Below are 23,995 nucleotides of genomic sequence, written 5' to 3'. Positions count from 1 at the left end.
AACAAATAAACCTGGAATAGCGGTGGAATAGTTATACTCTGTTTTGTCTTTCTCTGTCATCAGTAATTTGACATTTGAAGGAAAAAGACAAAACAGAGTATAACTATTCCACCGCTATTCCAGGTTTATTTGTTAGAGGGTTAATAATTTATAGTGTTTTACCTGAATTAAGGAAGCTGCTTGTTTGTGCTGATCCCGCTCGATCCTTTTCACTTCACTTTTCAGCTGATCGAGTCCGTACAGGCGGTCTTCGATGCCCTTTATCTGTTTGAGCCCGTGCACGTTCGCGTATTCCAATATGTGATACAGTTCTTCTTCCCGTTCCTTTAAGGGCTCAGCATCGATCTGATGAAACATACAATATTTATACAAAGTACAAACTCAGGTATCTAGTATTCATTCAAATATTCATTCAAAAACTTACGCTTGAGGGCATCTATTCATAATTCATAGTAATAATAAAGAGGTTTGAATATATCTTAGTATGGAGCCTGGCCTACCTAGTAGTCCGCCATTTTTTCTTTTTTTAGGGTTCCGTACCTCAAAAGGAAAAACGGAACCCTTACAGTCAAGAAACCTACAAGGTACTTCCCGTTGACCTAGAATCATGAAATTACGCAGGTAGGTAGATCTTATAGTTGACATTTGGGGAAAAATCTGAAAACCGTGAATTTAGGCTTACATCACACAAATAATTAAATTGTGGTCATGAACTGATATTCAATTTTCAATTTTCTAAGTAAGATAACTATATCAAGTGGGGCATCATATGAAAGGTCTACACCTGTGCATTCTAAAACAGATTTTTATTTATTTTTATGTATCATACTTTTTGAATTATCCTGCAAAATGACGAAAAAATACGACTGCAGTACGGAACCCTCATTGCGCTAGCCTGACTCGCACTTGGCCGGTTTTTTTAAATAGTGGCCATGCACAGAACCTGTATCAATCAATAGCTGCTATCAATACAAACAAGACGTATTGTATGAGACCATAAGTTTCTGAGATATGAGCTATCAAAGATGTACTGGTGGGCGGTGGCTAGACTGTTGTACTGATGACGCTGTCAGTACAACTTTGATAGCTTATATCTCGAAAACGATACACTTTGAAAAATTTTGTCTCATACAATATGTCTTGTTTATATTGATACCAGCTATTGATTGATACAGATTTCTTATATGGCCGCTTGGACAAAATTGAAAAAATCTTACTAGGGCCAGTCCCTTCTGGCAATAATCCAGGATGTCTTGCAAGGAGTCTTCATTCCCTTGCGCCAGGATCCAGTGCAGAAGTGTGAACTCCTTCTTGCTCTCGACGGACGCCACTTTGAATGATTCCCCCTCTTCAGACCCCTCGACTGGCTGCCCGACCTCTGACAACGTCGCTCCTTCATTACTGGTCGAAGCATGTCTTTGTTCAAACACTAAATAAAATAAAGTAGTCATACAGTCATCATTATAATCATCTCAACCCACCGCCTTCTCTGCTGGTCATTATGTTCTAGCCGGTACTGCTGACAATAAGGAGACTTCGAGACACAAACACTGCGGGAGCACTCTCTATTCCTTCACTCTCAAAGTTCCCTTCACCTGTGACTATGCCATAATGCTTGTCTGCAATACACATACAGAAATGACGTAAGGCGAAAAGAACGGAGGATGTCTTTGCTAGCCTTCTATTCAACTTATACTCTCCTGGTACTTTATTCAAGCTAGTGTTGGTGTCACGTTAAAAGCAATTTATCGATTTTGTTTATTCATCGGTTCAGGGTGGGTCTCCTCTCAGAATGAGGGAGGTTTAGGTCATACAACACCGCGCTGGCTAAGTGTGATAAAAGAGGTTTAAGGTGTAGATTTTTCATAAACATTACAGCTTTAATGTTGTACTGACAACAATTGAAGAACCAAATAAAATATCACTACCCACATAATGCGTAAGTATATTTGTTTGTTGGTTTATTGGTTTGTCCTTCAATCACGTCGCATAGAAATGATTTTTAGCATAGGTATAGTTAAACACTTGGAGAGAGACATAGGCTACTTTTTATACCGGAAAAGTCACGGGCATCACCTAGTTAGTCATAAAACACAAAGGCATTTAATGTACTCACTCTATAAATAGTATAACATCAAGGTCTACATGAAATTAAAGATAACCTATGGGCATAACTTATTTAAATGTATTCATCAATTGTTCATAATAGTTCAAAATAAGCACACAAAAGAACAAGTAAATTAACTTCCGAAATACAATGTCTAAGTATATATTAGTATTTACAGACTTTAAACAGAAAAGAATAGCAGCCTCTTTTTTAACTTTTTAACTTTTACAAAGTTCTTTTGAACAGTGACAAGCTTGGTTGGAATCTGATAAACAGGATATTCTTTCAGCAAAATCGTTTTACAAATAACTGATCAGCTTCTGCTTTGGACGAGTGTAGGCTTATTTTATAGGTTTTATATGAAAGTCTAAGATTAAGATTAAATCTACCAGTGCAGAAAAACGTAGTGATGAAGCCTGCATGACTGAGATTCTCATAATATTCTCAAAGGTGGGTGGAGTATGAAAATCCACCCTTGTTCAGAGCCATTCTCTGTAGTGCAAAAGGGTTGATCACAATGATGCTAATAAAAGTTTACACACTCCTTACCTATATACATTTCTGTCAAGCATTTGATGAGTCCAAATATTATATTATATAGAATATAATATGTGAATTTTCATGATTTCTAAAATTTATTTCAAAAAATTTATTACCATCTTCCTCAGACAATTTAAACACTTCAGTTCCAAAATCTGCAGTTCTGTTCTCCGAGCTGCTATCCAAAGGTTGGTTATATTTATAATGTGGGCCTTCTAACTCTGTCTCCTCGAATATGTCGAAACCAGAGAATCTGTGCGCTTCTGCATTCAACTGAAGAACAGGGAGTATTTGTATCTTGCCCAAAGATCTCAGCACATCATTTAATCTTAAACAAAAAATTAAAGTGTTTATATAGAACAACACTTCTGTTTAAAGCAAAATCTGAATTTTAGAACTATCAATAATAATAATAGTCATGGAGATCTACCACGTAAGTTATGATCACTGACTGAGACGATCGCAATTGCTGTACAGTTTGAGGCTGAGATTATTAGATCTATGGGTTGAGTCATGTTTATGGTATTCTTGCTGCAACAGTAGTGTCCGACTGTCGTTTTCTGATCGAAGCCGATTAATCAGCTATCGCTACAACCCTCGGCCGAAGCCCAAGACGAAAGTTAACAACCCTAAGTAATTCAGTCCGAGATTGGTTAAAAATGGGTCAATTTTTTTTTTTAATTTAAAGTTTATGTCGACTGTTGTGTGACCCACGCTCCCCGTGCGTCCACTTTTCATATCGCTTTCGCGCATTCATAACAGTTTATTCAATTTCGACGCTTGCTAGAAACCTTCGCCTTCGGCCAAAACTTCGGCTCTTCGGCGACCAGATACGTGATTATCACCTCTGAAGAGATGTTTGCAATAATCACATTGTAGTGGTTTAGAAACGGTGCCAGGCTAGCAGAACTTTGACAGCAACAATTTAATAATTGCAACATCTTCCAGTTGACTGACATTCTTATACCTATCTACTATGGCTAAAAACATTGTTATAGCATAAAAGTTCAACAACAACAACTTTACATAGTTTACAAGAATTATATTAAACTTACGTATTTAATTTGTCGTGATAATCTTCCTTTTTTTGTCGTTGCTTCTTGAAAGATTCCTTGAAACTTGTCGATCTCTCGCAATATTCGCTATAAATGTCTTCTAAATTGGCTACAACCGCTGCCCAACCCTATGTAAAATTATTAAGCCTTCTTATAAATTTTCAAAACTATTTACTTAACTTAACTTTTTTACAATCCTATCTGTAATCTGTTGTTGAGTTACCTAGCAACATATTTACCAAGTAATGAGCGCACAGATATGTCCAGATTTGCAACTAGCGTGGCCCCCTCAGTCCCTCTCGCTCAAGCAGATTTTCTTACTTGTGAAATGTCATTCCTTCTACACTTCACGTTGTTTGCCAAATACTCACGTACAAATACATTTTGTTTTGGCAAACAAAAAAAAGTGGCCACGGTGATAAGGACAAAACATAATCATTTTGTCACGTTCTAATAAGAGCTTAAATGTATTTAGCTATCTCGCTCTAACAGTAAGTGTCACATTAGGGCTACTTCTAGCAGTCCTTGTTCTGAGAATGAGCGTGTGTACATTCGAAAGAAGTAAAACTTCTTTGGTTTATATTTGTAACCAAAGAAATTTCACTTTTTCCACATGTACTCAACAGATACATGCATTGTTTTATTACTTTGTGACATTTTATACATGACTTAATCTTATTAAATAATAATACCTGATGCTGTAAATGCTGTTCATGTACAAGTTGGTCACAACTCCTGGACACTTCATGCGCCAGGTCGCTAAACTGCTCCGCTAAGGTAGCGCAGGATATCACAGTATGAACATTTGGTAGTGAGGAGCAACACTTCTCTACTGCACTCTTCAGTTCAGCTACCGATTTGCCTTCAAAGGCACTGCGGATGTCACTTCTGAACTCACCCGTACTTTCTAGTTCCATTATTGGACTGAGGTCACACACTAAAATAGTCGATGTTTTTTTTAAATTACAACTGGACATGATGTGGCTAATTCTGTTGTACACAATCTCTACTATGACAGTTTTAAATGCAATGTTATAACTTTAACAATGGTTCCTGCAGAAAAGGATAGCAGATTTAGACCTGTCATTTTAGTTTAGAAATCATGTACAAAAGATTAGCCACACCATTACCTTGTTTAAATACTAGTTACTTTTTTTACTGTCAAAACTTCCTTTAAGTTTAAGGATATAAGAAAATTTTATACAAAATTATTCTTCAATTTACCAATGACTTCAATGTACACCTCTACATTGAAGAGAATGTCCTCTTCTCTATGGACAAAAGTTGTTCAAACAAAAATAAACTATATCAATCAAAAATCTTATAATCGTCTGGACTTGTAGCCGGGTCCTGCAAGCACTTTTCTCGTTTAAAAAGAAGCCGACCCATAGATGGGTCACTGCCGATTACATTATAACATTACGTCATTATAACAGATGTTGTTATAAACAAACTGTATATCTAGGTCAAACTCAAAGGTCATAATGCATTAGTTTAGACTTACTTGACTGTTTATTTAAGTGGCTTTCCTTCACAGAGGGCTTGCTGAACATATATATTGGGTTAGTGTCTGTGCCAGCACTGTAAGAGGAGACCATATGGTCGGACTGCAACACCTCTCCTCCACTTACAAGAAGCACTAGAGAGGATGCTGGGATTTTGGTTTTCCTCTCAATGGCTGCTTTTAAGCTGGCCACACTGAAATTTAAAAAAATGATTAATGTCATAACTATAAATGGCAGAATTTAGTGTAAAAGCGAGTTATCTAAAAATTAAATAACCTATGTTTTTGCTATACCCTTACAGGGTCTCATATGTATCTCTGTCCTTATTGTAAGTAAGTGGATACATGTGAAACGCAAATTAAAAAATGTATCTATCTATCTATCTATCTAATTTTAAAACCTAAGTTTTATATGAAATATTACACAGAATTCATATTATAGCTCACTTCGTAACATATATAACAAAATTCATATATCACTTAACATCAGATGTAAAGTGATACCTCATCACCTGCCTGCTCATATACTCGCTATTTTTATTTTAAAAAATACATAGAATTAAGTGTACAAAGTCAGATCAGTAAATATATAATGACTAGATGATACCAGCGACTTTGCTTGCATGGATATTGGATATATTAGTTCAGTTAATTATTAAATTAGAAAAATAATGGTAGGTTTGCAATAATTCCCACAGAGCAAAATATTGATGGAGACCTTGAATACACCATTACAAAATAAAATAACTAAAGTCCCCCATCAATCCCATGTCTTCTTAAAAAAGTTATTCAAGGTCAAAATTTTCGGTTTTTGGAGTTTTCTTGTAAACGGTAAGGTTTATCAAAAAATAGATCTGACAAAAATTTAGTCTTTATGTACAAAAATTGTCTTATATGTACTTTTGTTAAGAATCACCATTGCTGAGATATCACGATTTTAAAAGTTGAAAGAGTTACTTTCTTAATATATTTCAGAAGGACTTGTAATTCCTAAAAAAATCATTGTGATTAACTCACCTTTGTAGTGTCAGGTTCATATCATATGTGGTCATCTGACCAGCGTCCACGTGAAATACGTAAAGCATGTTTGTTTGATATTTTTGCAACCTATTTTTAAGACACTATTCCAAGCTCAATCATAATATCTGACAAACATTACCCAAGGCTGTAAGAAAATAATTTCAATTAGGTACTTGATTTGCATGACTATAAGTATTTTATTAATCACATACCTAAAACAAACAGATTGATACTTAAAAAAATATTAGTAGGTAAGTAAATTCATAACTGAGATTATGTAAAGCTTCAGTATACCTACTAGATACAAAATTTGTATATATTATTCTGTATATATTTTGTAATATTTATTACACATAAGATAGCTTGAATAATCATTTTATCTTAGTGACCTCAAAATTATTTTGGTTACCTGTTATTTGTTAAAGTATCTATATAGGTACATATATACATAATTATATGCTGATTAGTTGACAAAGAAATTCTATTAACATTGAATAAAGAGTGTGTATAGTATGATTTAAGTAATAATCTCTTCTTAATTAGTTGTGTGCTTTTAACAAGTCGCAATTTTTTCCCAAAATAAACACGAACGTCACAAGTGTAGAACAACTAAAATCGATTAAACACTTGTTACTTTCATTGTGATTATAAATCCGCTCATTCAGTTATGATTTATGGAGCATTTATATGTAATTTTATATAAAATCTGAAACTATTACGCCTAAAAGTTCAAGTAGAGCGAGGATTGTTTTTTGCATTTATCAACAAAGGTAAAATTACCCACTAGCTCAAACACAACTCCCAATTTACTCGACGATCATAGTAATAACATGAGATTTATTGCGATTAGATTAATTAATGGCTGGTTTTCATTATGCAACGCACAAAAGTAATAGTAATTTGCCAAACTTTAAGCAACACTGATTTCTAATTCTAGTCAAAGTTTTCTTTTCACAATAATCACCGACAATAACACAAATACCAAATACCATACCACCATAATATAGCTTGAGTCTATGTCATACTCTTTGGATAGAACGTAGCGTAGTGATTATGATTCAGTGCGACAAGGCTATATTGGCGCGTGGCGAAAATCGGAACTAACGTTGCCGTCAAGCGTAGACTGAGTAAAAAATCTAGACAAAGGAGCGTTTGCTTTCTCATTTAAACTAAAAAGAGAGCACAGATAAAGTTACTAATGTGATAAACAGAGACGCAGCCACAGAGATACCACACAAGATGGCGGTGTTAGGTAGTTCCGATTTTGGCCACGCGCCAAAAGATCCTTACAAGAATACCATAAATTCAGCCAATCACAATGGCCCCCTCAGTCCCTCTCGCTCAAGCAGAGGTACTTACTTCTGAAATGTTAATCCGTCTATTTTACATTTGCTTCGGCTATTGTAGCCTAGTATACTGCAACCCACCATTGCACAATAACTTCAAAAACAAAAAACAACAAAACAAATTATTAATTTTCTTTAATATGCTTGAGCCAACATAACCGTCGCGTTGTTTGCCAAAGTCTCACGTACAAATACATTTGACAAACAAAAAAACGTGGCCACGGTGATAAGGACAAAACATAATCATTTTGTCACGTTCTAATAAGAGCTTAAATGCATTTAGCTATCTCGCTCTAACAGTAACTGTCACAATAGGGCTAATGATTTTAAGCTTATTTCGTGGTTTAACGACATATTTTAATGTACATACCACGATTAATTTTTGTTTTTATTTGTCGATATTTCAACCCAATTGCACGGGGATCTCTTGCAGCACCGCAGTCCCGTCGTGACCACGACCCGTGCAATTGGGTTGAAATATCGACAAATAAAAACAAAAATTAATCGTAGTATGTACCTACCCGTTTTATACATTACAATAGGGCTACTTCTGAGGATTGTAATAATGATTGATGCAGTTTTCCCCGCAATCGAGATATAGTGCACCATCCATAGACTAATATAATGGCACCATCACCTGTTCAAACTATAGTTACTATAAGTATCAAACTATAGTTACTATAGTATCAAACTATAGTTACTATAGTATCAAACTATAGTTACTATAGTTTGTAGGGTAGGTAGGTACTAACTTGGGTACTCTGCAAAGCTATTGAATACATTTAACTTAAATTAAATCTACACATATTTTTATCGTTTTAAAGGATTCGCTAGAAGAAAGAAAAGCGATTGTATATGTAGTTTAATAATTTTATTAGTATTATGTAGTAAAAAAATATGTAAGTTTGTCAATTTGGTACAAAATATGGCAGCCCAAGCGGGGATTTTGGGATTTACTCGAGCTCGTCAGATTAAGGCAAGGTATGTAAGTTAATTAGATGCAGAAGTGTGCAGTTCAATAATCTGACAATTTGAGCGTGACAAAGAAATGGGACAGTCATAAAGTTTCAAACATCGGCCATGACTTGATTGCGTCTAGATCGTCAGTTTTTTTAATAGGAGCTACAGTACGATTCAAACGTAAATGCGCCCTTGAAGTTTGCGCACGACGTTGCGCACCACACATATTGGGTGTCCGGGATAGCGGGGAGGGTAACAGCGCACAGACCGCAACTTCACACAGACGCATTTAAGTTTGAATCGTACTGTACTTGAGGGTTCACTTAATATACCTTCTCACTATCCTGGCGCGGTCGATAAATAATATTTTTGGTTATATTTTTTTTATAGACTCGCGCTTGGTTGCAATACGGTATTTTACACCAAGCAAGAAAAAATCTAAAATTGTATTTAAACAAGATAGCCTCTTCTTACTAATGTAATATGAAAAGGACAGAAGCAGTTTGACATTTCTAAATTAAATTTTTAGATGGTAAAACCCGTGTTTTAGCACGCACTCGCGAACCTACTGTTTAAATTTGTATTGTGCACTAAAATTTAGAGTCTTTAAATGTGAAAGTCATGTTCCGTTCCTTTTTTAGCATTAGTAAAAAGAAAAGGATGCAGATACTCTAAATTTAGTTTAGAGAGAGACTAGAGAATCGGGGCCAATATTTAGCAATAAGCAATCCAAAAATGTTAATTTCAGTTTATAAAATTATATAATGAATTTTATAAATCGTTTTAAAGATTTAATTTTTTATCTGTTCTACAAATACTCAAAACGCATTTTACCGTAGCCACCATGTTAATTCCGACTGTGACGTCACATGGATTGAAGTTATAATGTGAAATTTGAAATGCATCATTTAAATGCATTTATTTTTATGGCACTTATCATTGAATAAATTTTTTATGAATTTTTAGGTAGTTTATTATTACTTTAGGATCAAATAAAGATACTTTTCAAAAAAAGGTTAAATACCTTATTAGACCTGGTGGCAAGTGACGATGCAGCCTAAGATAGAGCACCCCCTTCTACCCGTTCGTACGGCCACCCCCACCAGGCAAACCGGCAGATTAATATTTTTCCCGATAATCGCCGCATACACTATTAATATCTAAAGCGCTCAAGTATTTCTTTGTGACTTTTTACATTTTTGAAAACTTGTACACACTTTCCCCACCTGGAAAGGGCATCATGCATCATAATTATAACCTTTTTGTTCTTTTTAGCACCTAATCTTCACAACCCAAGGTCCCCACGACGCTCGAGTAAATCCCTATTTAGCCTCTTGGGCTCCCCTACTATTAGGATAGGAAATAATATCAGTTATCACATTAGGTAGGTAACTAACTACCTACTATTATCCTTTATATGAATGAGCTAACAAACTAGAGATAGCACTGCTTCGATTCAGATAGGTAGGTACCTACAGTAGACGGCAAGAAATCGACCTTTAGAATGAGACTTCGGCTTTGTAGAGCGTTGTCTCTGTCACTCATAACTGTATGACGTTTTGTCGGTCTTAATGACAGAGACAACGCTCTACGAAACAGCTATCTCTTTCTAAAGGTCGATGTACCTACAGTATTTCCTGCCGGGTACTGCTCCTATTAGCCCAGTCAAGTTAGCAAAAAAATTGTGGTAAGGTTACAATAAATCGCATAGAGCTAAAAATTGATATGAATGTTGGGAACACTTTGCTTGAACAGACAATGGGGCCGATTCTCTTGTACACAATCTTTAAACTAAACTAAATTAACCGGTCTAAATCTAGTGCTCTCCTTTTTCGCAAGCTTTTATGAAAGGGATAGTAATAGATTTAGATGTACAATTTTAGTTTAGTTTAGAGATTGTGTACAACGGAATTAGCCACAATTTGCAAATAAATTATTCAATGTTAAAGTTCACAAAAATGGGATTTTTGCATTTTCCAGCTAAATGGTAAGTTTTATCATAAAATATGTTAAACAAAAATTGTAGATCATGTACCTAATTATTTATAAAAATTGTATTATACCTACTTTTTTTTACTAAGAATCACCATTCCTGAATAATATAAAAATATCATCCGGTAAGAATGATTTTTTTGCTGTAGTTGCTGGAATATATTCTTGCAGTGCCATATTAATCTTCTAACACCCTAGGGTGTTAGAAGTTAGCAAATTATTATCAAAAATATATCAAAAATATTAGTTATAAAAAGTAGGTAGGTACATTTCATATCAATGGTACCTATTCAGTATAATATTAAGGCTGGCCTTACACAGCCGGAATGTCTCTCTGAATTCATATTATTAATTCAGAAAGCCCGGAATTCCTTACAATGTCAGTATGCTCCACACACATTCTGATTTTTTCAAATTATGAATTTCTCAGATCGATCTGTAAGAATGATACTGACGAGCGTTCTGAACTCCGGTCCGGAATATTTAAGATTATGATTTCATAATGCGCGTATGTATTGCGATACATTTGCATAGAGCGGCACACACATACTGGAATACGATTATGAACTATTTTAGTTTAGATACTTTAGATAATAAAATTAGAACCGAGCTAACCAGATTTAATTTATAATATAAGCTAAAATCCTATTATATTAACAAATGGTAACGATCCCCATTTTTGTATTAAATGTAATGTAATAATAAGTAATGTATTATTATGTATTAATAAGTAGACGGAATGACACACTTTTTAAAGCTTCGTGGTTTTTTGCTGCGAACCGTCCATAAAGACGTTTGCATGTGTCGGGAATCAAGACACTACTGATCAATCTGAATTTTTAAGACATGTGAGGCAAGGTGCCGAAATTAAGATTATGAATTCAGATCATGAATTCAGAGAGACATTCCGGCTGTGTAAGGCCAGCCTAAGACATGTAGGTACATACCAACATAATAATTATTGTGATTGTAAAAAAAAGTCAAAATAATAAAATTACCATGGACCTAAAATTCAATACCTATTAGTTCACAAAAGGCCACTTATTTCATATTGAGTAACTCTTATGTGATCCCATATAATATAAACACCAAGTAATATAATAAAACTATAAAATAAACATGACACATAACTTACAAGTGATACAATAATCTTTTGCAATGTACACGGTAAGAGTAGGTACTTGAAATAATGAGTAGGTACATTCATTCAAGTACCTACTCTTAAATAAGTTATACATAGGTAGGTACATATTAATAATATTAGTTATTAAACAATAATGATTAATTTCCTCAATATTTTTATTTCAATTTGTTTGTAAATATCTCAAATTTATTGGCGGTTCACACTATTGCCAAATACCTATTCCAAAAAGTAATAAATATTTATAATACCTACCTCTCAAGCATTTAAATGCCTTTTATTTACCAAATTATCACAGTTAAATAATTTATCAGCCATTAGGTATACTTTAAAACAACAACAGACATAATTATAGTATGCGCCTGGTCGAGATGATAATCGGCGTACGAGGCGGGAGGTGGCTCCGCACACGCGCACGTCACCCGCGCTGCTTCTTCGTCCTGGGCTGGTTTCCGCCCTTACTCACCCGCGCTATCCCGCACCGGGTTAGCGCGGGGCTGTGCGGGTGTGCGGGGCGTCCTCGCCCCGATTGCGATCGCGACTTGTCGCGTACTATAAATTATTATCTAGGTAAGTACTATATCTATGATATATGTATTTACCTATTAGTTTTTTAGATAGGTACCTAACATAAGGAAATATCAAATCCATATTGAGTATCATGCTTTTAAATGTCAAATTGTAACAGACATTATGACAACTAACACAATTTTTAATTGTTTGCCAATACTAAATATTACTTAATGAAGTGATACTGATACCTCACTCTGTTTTCGACATCACAATTCACAATATACATGAAAATATGAAAAAATAATCATTTTTTATACATTCATGAATAAGAACTAAAACATTAGGCAAAATACAAGGACCTCAGACTTCAGAGCAGCCACTTCAGAAATATTGAACAATTTAATCAAAATATGCAGTTTGACAAAACGCTCATAATTATGAAACAAAAATGTTACACAAGACAACAAAATGTGACTTAGCAATGAGGCATTAATAATATATAATATTTAATTAATATAATCTAAATATATATAAAACGAAAAGGTGACTGACTGACGGATCTATCAATGCACGGCTCAAACTACTGGACGGATCGGGCTGAAATTAAGCATGCAGATAGCTATTATGACGTAGACAGCCGCTAAGAAAGGAATTTTTTTAATTCAACCCCTAAAATAGGGGTTCAAAATTTGTGTAGTCCACGCGAACAAAGTCACGGGCATTAGCTAGTATTATATTTAGTAAAAAATAATTAATATTTAACCCTTACTCAAGTTCCTGACTATATGAACTATGCTTTATCTTTTGATGTTTACTTCTTCAAGATGATAACAACTTCAGTTCATTATAATATCTATCGATGCAAACTAGTTCCTGAAGTGGCAACAATGAGGATCATTATTGCTCATTGTTCTTACAAGAAATACATAGTTAATTTGTTCGTAAATCCACACTAATATTATAAATGCGAAAGTGTGTCTGTCTGCTAGCTTTTCACGGCCCAACAGTTCAACCGATTTCGATGAAACAGAAATAGCTTACATCCCGGGGAAGGGCATAGGCAACTTTGATCCCGTAAATCAAAGAGTTCCCACAGGATTTTGAAAAACCTAAATTCACGCTGACGGAGTTGCTGGCATCATCTAAATTCAATAAAAGAAAAGGTACACATTGTTGCTAATTCTGATGTACACATTTTTATTCTAATTTCAAAATTATCTTTAAATAAAATGATTCACTGCAGAACAACGTCTATCTTTTGATAATTTACATGTGATGTCACACTTCCAACAACTTCTTCTTCTTCCAACTTCCTATTATGACATGTACATCCATTACTCAAAATAATAAATAGACAACTCCTTAATTATTCTAATGTAATCATAAATGCATAATAGAATTTAACAGAGCAGTTAGATGTAAAAATCCTGTGAGAACTTTGATGTTTCAGGAGAAAAAGTAGTAGTTAGTCTATTGAGCCCTAAGTATGTTAGCGAACTCTGTACCAAATTTCGTCAAAATCGGTTAAACAGCTCATGGTCTGTGAAAAGGTAGCAGTCAGACAATTTCGTATTTATCATTTTAGTATGGAAGTATCGATTTGATAAAATTATAATCACAAATACAGTTGCTTTATAGTCAGTAAATCTGCAATTCAAGGTGATATCTTTGACCTCTGCATAATCACTTTTACATGACAACAAGAACAAACCAGAACAAAACTTAACAAAAAGTATAGTGATGAATAAGTGATGTTATTGAAATAACATTGACTTTCTTAATTATTAATGTTGTATAAAAATAATATTAAGACCAACTAAATATTATGTGGGTACTTACTATGAGTCTAATCTTCAATAATTATGATTTATGACATTGCAAAATTGTGACCTCAAAATGACCTTAGATAAAACTGTACTGCTTAGAATGGAATGTTAGTCAATAAATTGTTTTTAAAGTAATATTTTGCATTATTATGCACTAAAATCAACTTTAAAATTATAAAAGCAAATGTAAAATTTGAGCAAAAAATACCTTCACCACAAAAAAACAAGTTATCTTTAATGTAGTGTAGGCTTCTGCCATTTATAGGAACCTGAATATTTGAAGTTATATTCAGCCAACTTTGCATCAGCCTCGGGAGGGCCACGGGACCCATACATATATGGAACAGGTTTAATATGTTGCTCCTCTAACTGTTTTAAGACTGGTGTAAATATACGCCAGGCTTCCTGTAGCTCATCATTCCTTACAAAATGCATCTGAGTTCCTGTAAACACATCGAGGATTAATCTCTCATATGCATCAGGCACATCAGCTTCCCGATACCTCATGCTATATGTGAGATCCAGCTCAGTTTCCATCAAATCAAACTTCATACCAGGTGATTTGCTCATTAATTTTAAATACAATGCTTCCCCAGGTTGAACTCGAATAACCAACTCATTTCTTTTTGTATTACCCTGAAAAATATCTCCTGGTACATCTTTATATTGAATTCTTACTTCTGCCTTTCTCTCATTCAGAGCTTTTCCGCAGCGTAATATGAATGGGACACCTTGCCATCTTGAGTTATCAATAAAAATGCCCGCTACAGCATATGTAGGAGTAACTGAAACTTTAGGCACAGTAGGGTCATCCAGGTACCCTAACTTTTCCTCTCCTTGTCCATTTTGGTTGCCGACATACTGTCCAACTAGTAAATCTTTGAGCTCTACAGGTTTGATATGTCTGAGCACTTTCACCTTTTCATCTCTAATATCATCTGGATTCAATGTTACTGGCTTTTCCATAGCAACAAGAGAAAGAATTTGCAAAAGATGGTTTTGCATGACATCACGTATTATTCCAAAACTATCAAAGTAACCACCTCTTCCTTCTGTACCGAACGGCTCTTTAAAGGATATTAAAACAGATGCAATATTTTCCCTATTCCAGGATGGATTAAAGATTTGATTTGCAAACCGAATTGTCAAAAGATTTTGTACCATTTCTTTTCCCAGGTAGTGGTCAATTCTATATATTTGCTCTTCTTTGAATAAGCTAGCCAAATGATTACTCAACTTTTCGGAAGATTCGTCGTCTCTACCGAAAGGCTTTTCTATAATAACACGAGTGTACCCTTTTATAGCTATACAAGCATTTTTAATATTCACAGTGACATCTTCAAATACTGTAGGTGGTACAGCTAAATAAAATATTCTATTTGCACGAGGGCCTTTCTCGTACTTACTGATACGTTGATTTAGATGTTCAAAATCGATTCTTTTATCATATGAACCAGAAACATAGTCGTTTGCTGCCCAAAAATCATCAAATTTGCTTTCTTCACCAGGTCGTACTTTCATATACTTCATCGCTTTTTGTTTAACCACTTCCAAAGTTTGCTTTGTCCTCGCATATCCAATAAATTTAGTGTTTTGCGGTAAAACATTATCCCGATACAAATACCAAATTGTAGGATAAATCTTTTTATTAGCGAGATCCCCTGAAGCTCCTAGCAGTACAAAACTATGCGGATACTGGAAGTCGGCTTTATTTTCCATTTTTTTTATTTACGAACTGAAACTAATTGAAATAGTATGCTGAGACGATTTACAATGATATTAGTAATTTAAATAGATAAGAAATCAAATATGCACCTATTCACTTCAATGCTGTAGTTCACAATCACCCAAAGAGAATATAATCACTATACGTTTTACAATCACCTTTCCAAATTCCAGTGTATTACTTTACTCTATGCAATCACCACTCACAGAGTACTTCATATGTTCACAGCAAAGAGTATATAATCACTACGTTTCAATCGTAGATAGAATAATAAGTAGATTTAAGTATGAATAACACGACAATTATTACCATTGTTTAGTAGTAATATTTGTATTAACCGATCAACAATATTTGTATTAAACGTTTTATATGTGAAAACAAGTAGTAACTAATGAGAAATACAATGACGCCACGAATTCTCAATGTTTGTTTGATAACTAAAGTTGTATTCCTTGAATGTATTCTTGAAAAAATCAGTGACACGATAAATGACAAAAAATAGGTTAGCTGCGTCTCTGTTTATCACATTAGTAACATTATCTGTGCTCTCTTTTTAGTGTGAATGAGAAAGCAAACGTTCCTTTATCTAGCTTTATGACTCTATCTACGGCTACTTCTAATAGTCCTTGCTCTCTAGTTTCTTCTTCTTCTGTTTGTTGCACTGTGTGACAACTAGTGACATCTGACATTAGGATGACGTGACGCTATCGTTTTCCAACACTTTTCCAATTTCCAATGTTTTTGGTTTTGTCACTGTGCGGGTTTGGTTAAGAACCTTCAAATGGTTAATTTAATGTATAAATATCTAATTTATTGTCAATTTTATTTAAGTTTTGCTATAATATAGTCCTATTTGAAGTGCATTTTAAAGTAATTTTAAGGTTTAGTTACCTTCGTGGACTATTTGCATTATAGGTATATTTAGTTCAACGACCTTGTTACTGACAGGTTCATCGTTGTACTATATCTGAACTATTGTATGAAAGTGGTGTTCAAAGAATAAAATAAATTAACAACGGATAATGATGGAGCCCTCGAGAGAAGCAGGCGAGTACAAGTTTGGCTTTACAACTTTTTACACTGTCATCATTGTACTTTTTGGTTACACTTCTGATATTACTATCTAGTTACCTAGTAGTTAGTACTCAGAATATTACTTTGACTGCATTTATATTGTTATATTTGTTGTTTTTGTAGAATATATAGTACCTATGTAGTAATCAAACTTAGTCAGTATACATTTTATTCAACAAATGTTCATAGGTCCCAAACAACATTTAAAAGTAAGCCAATGATACCCTACATTTGTACACTTTATTATGTGATGATGGTGTTAATTCCATACTTTATTGATATTTATGTAAACCTACAGCTACCTACACTAATTTAGTTATATCTAATTAATATAATCACTAGGTGGCTATAAATATAATAAAAGGTTTTATCATTGCATAATTTCAATTTTTAACAAATAAAGTAATCTTCAGTGTGTTCAAAAAGAGATGTTAAAAAAGGTATATACAATTTAAAATAACCTAGTGTTTATGTACCTACTTACTATCAAAATCACTACAAAGTAGATTCCTTATATTGGGGACGATTCTCTTGTACACAATCTCTAAACTAAATTAAATTAACAGGTCTAAATCTAGTGCTATCCTTTTCCGCAAGCAACATTTTGAAAGGGATAGCAATAGATTTAGACGTGTCATTTTAGTTCAGTTTAGAGATTGCGTGCAACGGAATTAGCCACAATGTCATCCATTAGTGCCTTACCCTTATTTATCTTTCCTCTTTATAGATTTGGTACAATGATTTATGAGCAAGCTTTAATTGACTGCTAAAAATGATTTAATTATGCTTTTTTAAATCAAAAACAATCAACAAATTAATTACAACAAAATAATATGGTATGTCCAATAGTCTAGGGACATTAAGCAATCTCTTTTGGAAAAAATTCCAGAGAGTTGGTTTTTCTATGAACTATGATATTGCTGTTCTACCTACACAAATGTTCAGTCTCCATCAATCTGACTTCTGAGTGCTGATAAAAGGTTTGTAAGGTGAACCAAAACGGTTTTTCGGGAATACATGGTAACTTTTACAGTAAATTTTTGTAATTGCATATTATAAAACTGTAGCTTAGGAAATTTGTTACACAAAGATACCATTTTAGGTATTCATCATAGTTCAGTGGTTAGGGAAAAGGATATCCAAATCACGTAAAAGTGCCACTTCGGTGCTCATTAATTCCCAAATGGTAGTTTTTTCCACAAAATGCTTAAAACCTCATCATTTTTTCAAAAGAGGCCATTGTCGGAACCCTAACCAGGAAACTCTTTTTGCTTGTGTTTGCGCTTTGTTCAAACAACAATAACTCTTAAAGTATTAAACATACAACTGTAAATTAAACGTTGTATTGTAGCTTAGCTCAAAATCTTTCGATGTAGTAAAAAAATTAAAAGGGTTGTCGGGAGTGTTTTTGCAGTGATTTACAATAATTTGTAAATTTGCACAATTTTAGGATTTTTTTTAGTTTCTTATTTTTTTTAAAGTTATGGAAATGTGAACACTTTGTTTTGTAATGTAGACGATAGGACAGTATTGTTGCCCTTCGAATAAGCCCATTTTTATCTCAGTAAGACCAGAACTTTGAGAGATATGATTTTTTTCATACACGTATTAGAATATATCAACAAGAAATGGCTGCCACACATGTAGGAAGTCGATTGGGCCTAAGTTTAGAGTGTATTTGTACTTGAAAATAGTCAATATATATATATATATATATATATATATATATATATATATATATATATATATATATATATATATATATATATATATATATATAATATATATATATATATATATATATACTATATATATATATACTTATAATAAAACTGTAACAGGTCAAATTCTGTACATTGAAGATATTTTGAATTTTTTTTTCGAGGGCACTCTATAATCGATACTGAACCCAAAACTGTAATTTTTTTCATTTTTGTCTGTCTGTCTGTCTATCTGTCTGTCTGTCTGTCTGTCTGTCTGTCTGTCTGTATCACGGCCGCGCATCACGCTGAAACTACTGAATGGATTCCAATGAAACTTGGTACGATTTGAGGTCATACTATGAGGAAGAATATAGGATACTTTTTGTCCCGAATTTCAGCATGGTTCCCGTAGGAGAGGGGATGAAAGTTAAAATGTATACTGAGTTGTAATTCATTAACGCGTAGTCCGATTTCATTCATTCTTTTTTTGTTAGAAAGGGGATATTTTAAAGATTGTTCCGTAAATATTTCAAGATCATCGGTTTTTAACCGACTGTCAAAAAGGAGGTGGTTCTTTTTTCTACATCGATTTTTTCGAGGTTTCTGGACCGATTTGCAATTTTTTTTTTTAAATCAACAAAAAAGTTTTCGTGGTGGTCACATAAAAAATTCTGGATTCAACTCCTTAATCCTGATGCTGCAGGGTTACTGCCCGCCTGAGTTATCAAGATTCAGGAAGTGTTCATAGTGAATTCATATTGTAGGTACCAAGCAACGACAACAATCCCTAAAAATCAAAGAGTTCCCGCGGGATTTTAAAAAACGTAAATCCACGCGGACGAAGTCGCAGGAATCAGCTAGTTGTTATATAAATGTTTAAAATATCGCTAGTTTGTGTCCAGACACACTGTATAAGTCAATGTATTGTAGTAAACATAGTACTTATTTAAAAAATTATTCAATTAGTTTGGCAGCTTATTAGCAATTACATAAGTCATGAAAATCAGAATTGCACCCATTATATCCCAACAAAATACTAACCAAAATTTTCTACATGTTTGAAACATCACATTTACATGTTTATACGCCAAAATGTTCTAGATGCCCTCAAAAGATGGCGCTTTTATTAATTTGACACATCTTTAGTAGATGGCGCTACCATTATTTTAAATCATCATTATTAATATCAATCATCATCATCATCTCATTCTCAATCTCAACCCATCGCAGGCCCACTTATATGTATTTTCAAATTATAGATAATCTAGACTGTTACTTATTATGTCCACTGTGAAAATATTAAAATATGTTGTTTACATATTTGATATTGAGGAATCAGCATCATTTAAAGTTAAAATATTTTATCGAAAATCCGCAAGTTTGGACTCAGTATTCGTCACTAATTCCCTAGTCACTAAAGTGGTTCAAGTATGCTTTAATGATACATATGTATATACATAAAACAATCTGTAAAAATGATGAACTAAGCTAGTTGCAGGACGATAATGGCATCTATTGATAGCGCTTTGGCAGTTAGTTTTAAAAATATTCAAGTGCGTATCGGGCTATGCGCAGTGTAGGGTGCCGTAGTTGCCAGTCACGAAATACACAAATGCACTTGACTCTAACAAAAAATACTGGCCAAGTGCGAGTCAGGCTCGCGCACCGAGGGTTCCGTAATCCGTAGTACAGTCGTATTTTTTCGACATTTTGCAGGATAATTCATAAAAATAAATAAAACTCTGTTTAAGAATCCACAGGTGAAGCCCTTTCATATGATACCCCAATTGATATAGTTATCTTACTTTGAAAATTGAAAACACTAATTATTAGTTCATGACCACAATTTAACAGACAGACCATCTCGACCTGTCGCGGATTATACCTAGTCGTTGCTTGGTAGTGTACCTAGAATATTAATTCTAATTTTGATGACCCGCCTGGCGTAGTGGTGAGCGCTGTAGTTTTATCAGTGGTCAGGTCTCAGGTTCGATTCCGGCAGGGCAATTACGAATTTTATAATTTCTAAATTTCTTCTCATCTGGTCTGGTGGCTGACTTCGACCGTGGCTAGTTACCGGCAAAGCCGTACCGCCAAGCGATTTAGCGTTCCGATACGATATCGTGATCATAAATCGTAGGTGATAGGTCGATCCAATAAACTTAGATACGATTAATTGTGCACGCCAGCTTAAGTTGAGTCGTGCGTTCAAAGGTTCCGGTACATACCTAGTTTCACGTTATTTGGACCTAATACTGAGGATTGTGATGTCTGTAATTTCTAAACTACCAAACCGATAACCTTGAAATATTTACGAGACAATCTTTAAAGTAGCTCCTTTCTAACAAAAAAAAAGAATGAAATCGGACTACGCATTAACGAATTACAACTCAGTATATATTTTTAAAAGCTGTGATAGCCTAGTGGTTAGGACGTCCGCCTTCTAATCGGAGGTCGGGGGTTCGATCCCGGGCACACACCTCTAACTTTTCGGAGCTATGTGCGTTTTAATTAATTAATTAATATCACTTGCTTTAACGGTGAAGGAAAACATCGTGAGGAAACCTGCATGCCTGAGAGTTCTCCATAACGTTCTCAAAGGTATCCGCACATGGCCAGTGTGGTAGACTATGGCCAAAACCCTTCTCACTCTGAGAGGAGACCCGTGCTCTGTAGTGAGCCGATGATGGGTTGATCATGATAATGATGATATTATTAACATAATACAATAATATATGTAATATATAAAATTAACGTGTTATATTTAAAATTATTAATATAATGCTCCGTCATCACCTGCTCACTACAGTGCACGGGTCTCCTACCCGTGCACTGTAGTGAGCAGGTGATGGGTTGATCATGATGATATATTTCTACTTTCATCCCCTCTCCTAAGGGAAACATGCTGAATTTCGGGATAAAAAGTACTTATCCCATGTCCTTACTCATAGTATAAATCAAATTATGCCAAGTTTCATTGGAATCCATTCTGTTGTTTCGGCGTGATGCGCGGCCATGATACAGACAGACAAAAATTAGAAAAAAAATACAGTTTTGGGTTCAGTATCGATTATAGAGTGCCCTCCAAAAAATTTTTGCAAAATATCTTCAATGTACAGAATTGGACTTGTTTCAGTTTTATTTTAAGTATAGAAGATATTATGTAGAGATACCGGTATTAATACCGAAATTATTTTTTCTTATATCGGGATCCCGTATGTAATTGACAAAATCAGACCCATATAATTGGACCCATAACGAAATCTGATTAACCCGACTCCACGCAGTCTTAACTTCTGTCCTACCCCTATAGTGTTTTTTTTAAAGTATGAAGCCAGAAGCTTACGAAGAAGATTCTAAGTGTAGGCTACAAGGCCGAGAGATGCACAATGTGGATGTGACGAGCGAAGCGAGCCGCCGACCGTAGCGAAACGTTCCGTAGTGTCGTAACTTTAGCAAATAACGTGATGTGGTCAAGTTGCACTATGCGGTTTGAGGTAGCAGAGTAGCACGTGTGATGCGTCGCAGCCGCGACAGGCAGCGCGGGCGGATGGCAGGGTGAGGGGTGTGCAGTGGACCACTCGTCATCGCACAAGGTCAAGGAGAATGATTAACAACGAAAATACAGCAAAACAAACGGTGGAGCGGGGAAAGGGGGGTCGCGGCGCGGCAGTCAGAGCAGCGGCGCCGCTGGCATCCGTCGCGTGTCCGGCGCCTTACGCGACGCATTCGAAAATCGATGTACGATCCGCAACCGGCATTGTTGGACACTAGTCATACATCGTAATTTTGATCGAGTCTTGATGACCTGCGTCACGGCGACCCCATTGCGCCTTCGCCACTTTTATTGAGAATGCAATTTTATTGGCTTCAACTGAAGACTAGTTTTTTTATCAATAACAAGAGAATTAAAATTTTTTTTTTTGGTAATACATAGATGATTTTAGAGATAATACTTATTCAAGTTTTTAATATGTTTTTAATATATTGATAATACTTATTTATTTTTTTAAAGTAAATATTTTATAAACTGATGAACTGGCATTCAATCAGACAACAAAGTAAAATCGACAACAAAACGCTACCTATCGAAATACCAGTTTCACTAAGTTCGTCATCTACTAAATTGGATTTAGCTCGTCGGAAGAAAGTTTTAATACATTAAATATATAGGTATTAATATGTACAAATATTTTATCAGAATAGGTCAAATATACTTTTGAACTATTTAATTCTTCATAAATCTTTATTTTCTTATAGGTACATTGCGCATATTACGTACCTATAAAATTGCAATGTTTTTATGCTCTATGTCTTTATCTGACATGAGTCGTAAAGAACATTGCAAGGTTGCAAGTGTATTGACTCCATTGGCTTGAACACGCTTATCTTTTCTATCGCCCTAGTCGTTGCATTTTTATTGATATGGTATTCATCACTTGCGTGACGAGATAGACACAAAATTTCCTCGTTTGTTTAGTTGACTTGACGTCAGGGTGATAAGTAACTAATGTGTAACTACTAACTGGTAGTCGAGAGCGTGCCAACGAGAGTGCTGGTGACGTCCGGTCCTTTACCGGCTGGACGTTATTATAAACAACAAAACCTTAGTTTTTGCTTAGAATGGAAACGCCTTACGCAAATGTTTACAAATCTCACCATTTGTATCATTGTAATACCAAAAACACTTTTCTGTTCGCATGAAAAGATTTATGATTGATTCCAAAGTTTCCTAATGAGCCTCGCAATCTGTGCAAGCGCTTTGGCAGATCTTTAACAAATGTGAAATCATCCAATTAATATTTTTATTTTGTTAGTGAAAGCTTTATGAGCTTTTGTCGTACCTATTGCAAACGTTTCTTCAAAATTATCTCACCACAAATCATAATGATGTTAAAAGAATTGAGAGGGATCTGTAGGTATCTCCACTTTATGACTGAAGCGAGAACTAATCGTGCAAAGCCGGAGCGGATCAGCTAGTCCATTTCAAAGGACAGCTGAAGACCATCAAGAATACAGATGATGGATGGATGGATGGATGGATTTGAGTACAGTTTGATATCATAGAATTTTCAAATGTGCTCAGTCTCTATAAATATGCTAGGGCCGTAGAGTGCTGAAGTGTACCCTAGCGCTAACAATAATCTTGTAAAATTTTGTGAATCACCTACGTATTTACTGCAAAGTAACTAAGCGCATGCATTTTAGATTAATGTGAAAGGTTTGTATCTTTTCTCTTGTTTTGAATTTGTACTAGCGCAAATTTTAGGTCTATTTAGGAAGAACGCGTATCAAATATTTATTTTACTGTTGTATCATTGATGTGCGCAAATTCGCTAGCATCTGCATTACCACTCATGTAGGTAGGAACTAGAGCTCAATTTCGGCAGTAGGTATGTCAATTTAAGATTATCGAGGTGGTTATTCTGAAGTATTCTATAATTGTCAAGGCCTTCTAGTTTATTAGAATTCATTGCCGCTCTCATGC

At 34.6% G+C, this 23,995-nt stretch overlaps 3 protein-coding genes across 12 annotated transcripts in view; 1 reads left to right on the top strand and 2 right to left on the bottom strand.

Annotated features, from left to right (window-relative positions):
- Atg17 (autophagy-related 17) overlaps window positions 1–23,995 on the bottom strand; it is a 179,809-nt gene that overhangs the window by 16,051 nt on the left and 139,763 nt on the right. For 2 of the 5 annotated variants that reach the window (XR_011237703.1, XM_069503912.1), the window contains exons 1-8: window positions 7,011–7,223; window positions 6,224–6,371; window positions 5,207–5,400; window positions 4,395–4,639; window positions 3,703–3,830; window positions 2,764–2,975; window positions 1,218–1,429; window positions 163–345 (exon numbers count right to left, since the gene is read on the bottom strand). Coding sequence is in view for 4 of the 5 variants with exons in the window: in XM_069503912.1 (XP_069360013.1) it covers window positions 163–345; window positions 1,218–1,429; window positions 2,764–2,975; window positions 3,703–3,830; window positions 4,395–4,639; window positions 5,207–5,400; window positions 6,224–6,291 (1,242 nt within the window). In the remaining variant the exon portion in view is untranslated. Of the gene's footprint in view, window positions 1–162; window positions 346–1,217; window positions 1,430–2,763; window positions 2,976–3,702; window positions 3,831–4,394; window positions 4,640–5,206; window positions 5,401–6,223; window positions 6,372–7,006; window positions 7,225–23,995 lie in introns of those variants that run through there. The other 3 variants (XM_069503985.1, XM_069503943.1, XM_034972276.2) reach the window with 3 other exon arrangements.
- On the bottom strand, window positions 9,481–15,922 carry Zw (glucose-6-phosphate 1-dehydrogenase Zw). The gene is made up of 2 exons (XM_069504815.1): window positions 15,820–15,922; window positions 9,481–15,745 (listed from the first exon to the last, which is right to left on the bottom strand). Exon 2 carries the CDS (start codon window positions 15,721–15,723, stop codon window positions 14,239–14,241), a length of 1,485 nt encoding a protein of 494 aa, XP_069360916.1. The 5' UTR covers window positions 15,724–15,745; window positions 15,820–15,922; the 3' UTR covers window positions 9,481–14,238.
- Window positions 16,463–23,995, top strand: part of usp (ultraspiracle) — a 40,559-nt gene continuing 33,026 nt past the window's right edge. For 2 of the 6 annotated variants that reach the window (XR_011237875.1, XM_069504886.1), the window contains exon 1: window positions 22,075–22,433. Coding sequence is in view for 1 of the 6 variants with exons in the window: in XM_034972412.2 (XP_034828303.1) it covers window positions 16,753–16,777 (25 nt within the window). In the remaining 5 variants the exon portion in view is untranslated. Of the gene's footprint in view, window positions 16,778–22,074; window positions 22,434–23,995 lie in introns of those variants that run through there. The other 4 variants (XM_034972391.2, XM_069504918.1, XM_034972412.2 and 1 more) reach the window with 3 other exon arrangements.

The sequence above is a fragment of the Maniola hyperantus genome, chromosome 1 (genome assembly GCF_902806685.2).
Source record: "Maniola hyperantus chromosome 1, iAphHyp1.2, whole genome shotgun sequence".
In the NCBI taxonomy this organism is placed as follows: Eukaryota; Metazoa; Arthropoda; class Insecta; order Lepidoptera; family Nymphalidae; genus Maniola; species Maniola hyperantus.
This window is presented reverse-complemented; position numbering and strand designations above follow the sequence as displayed.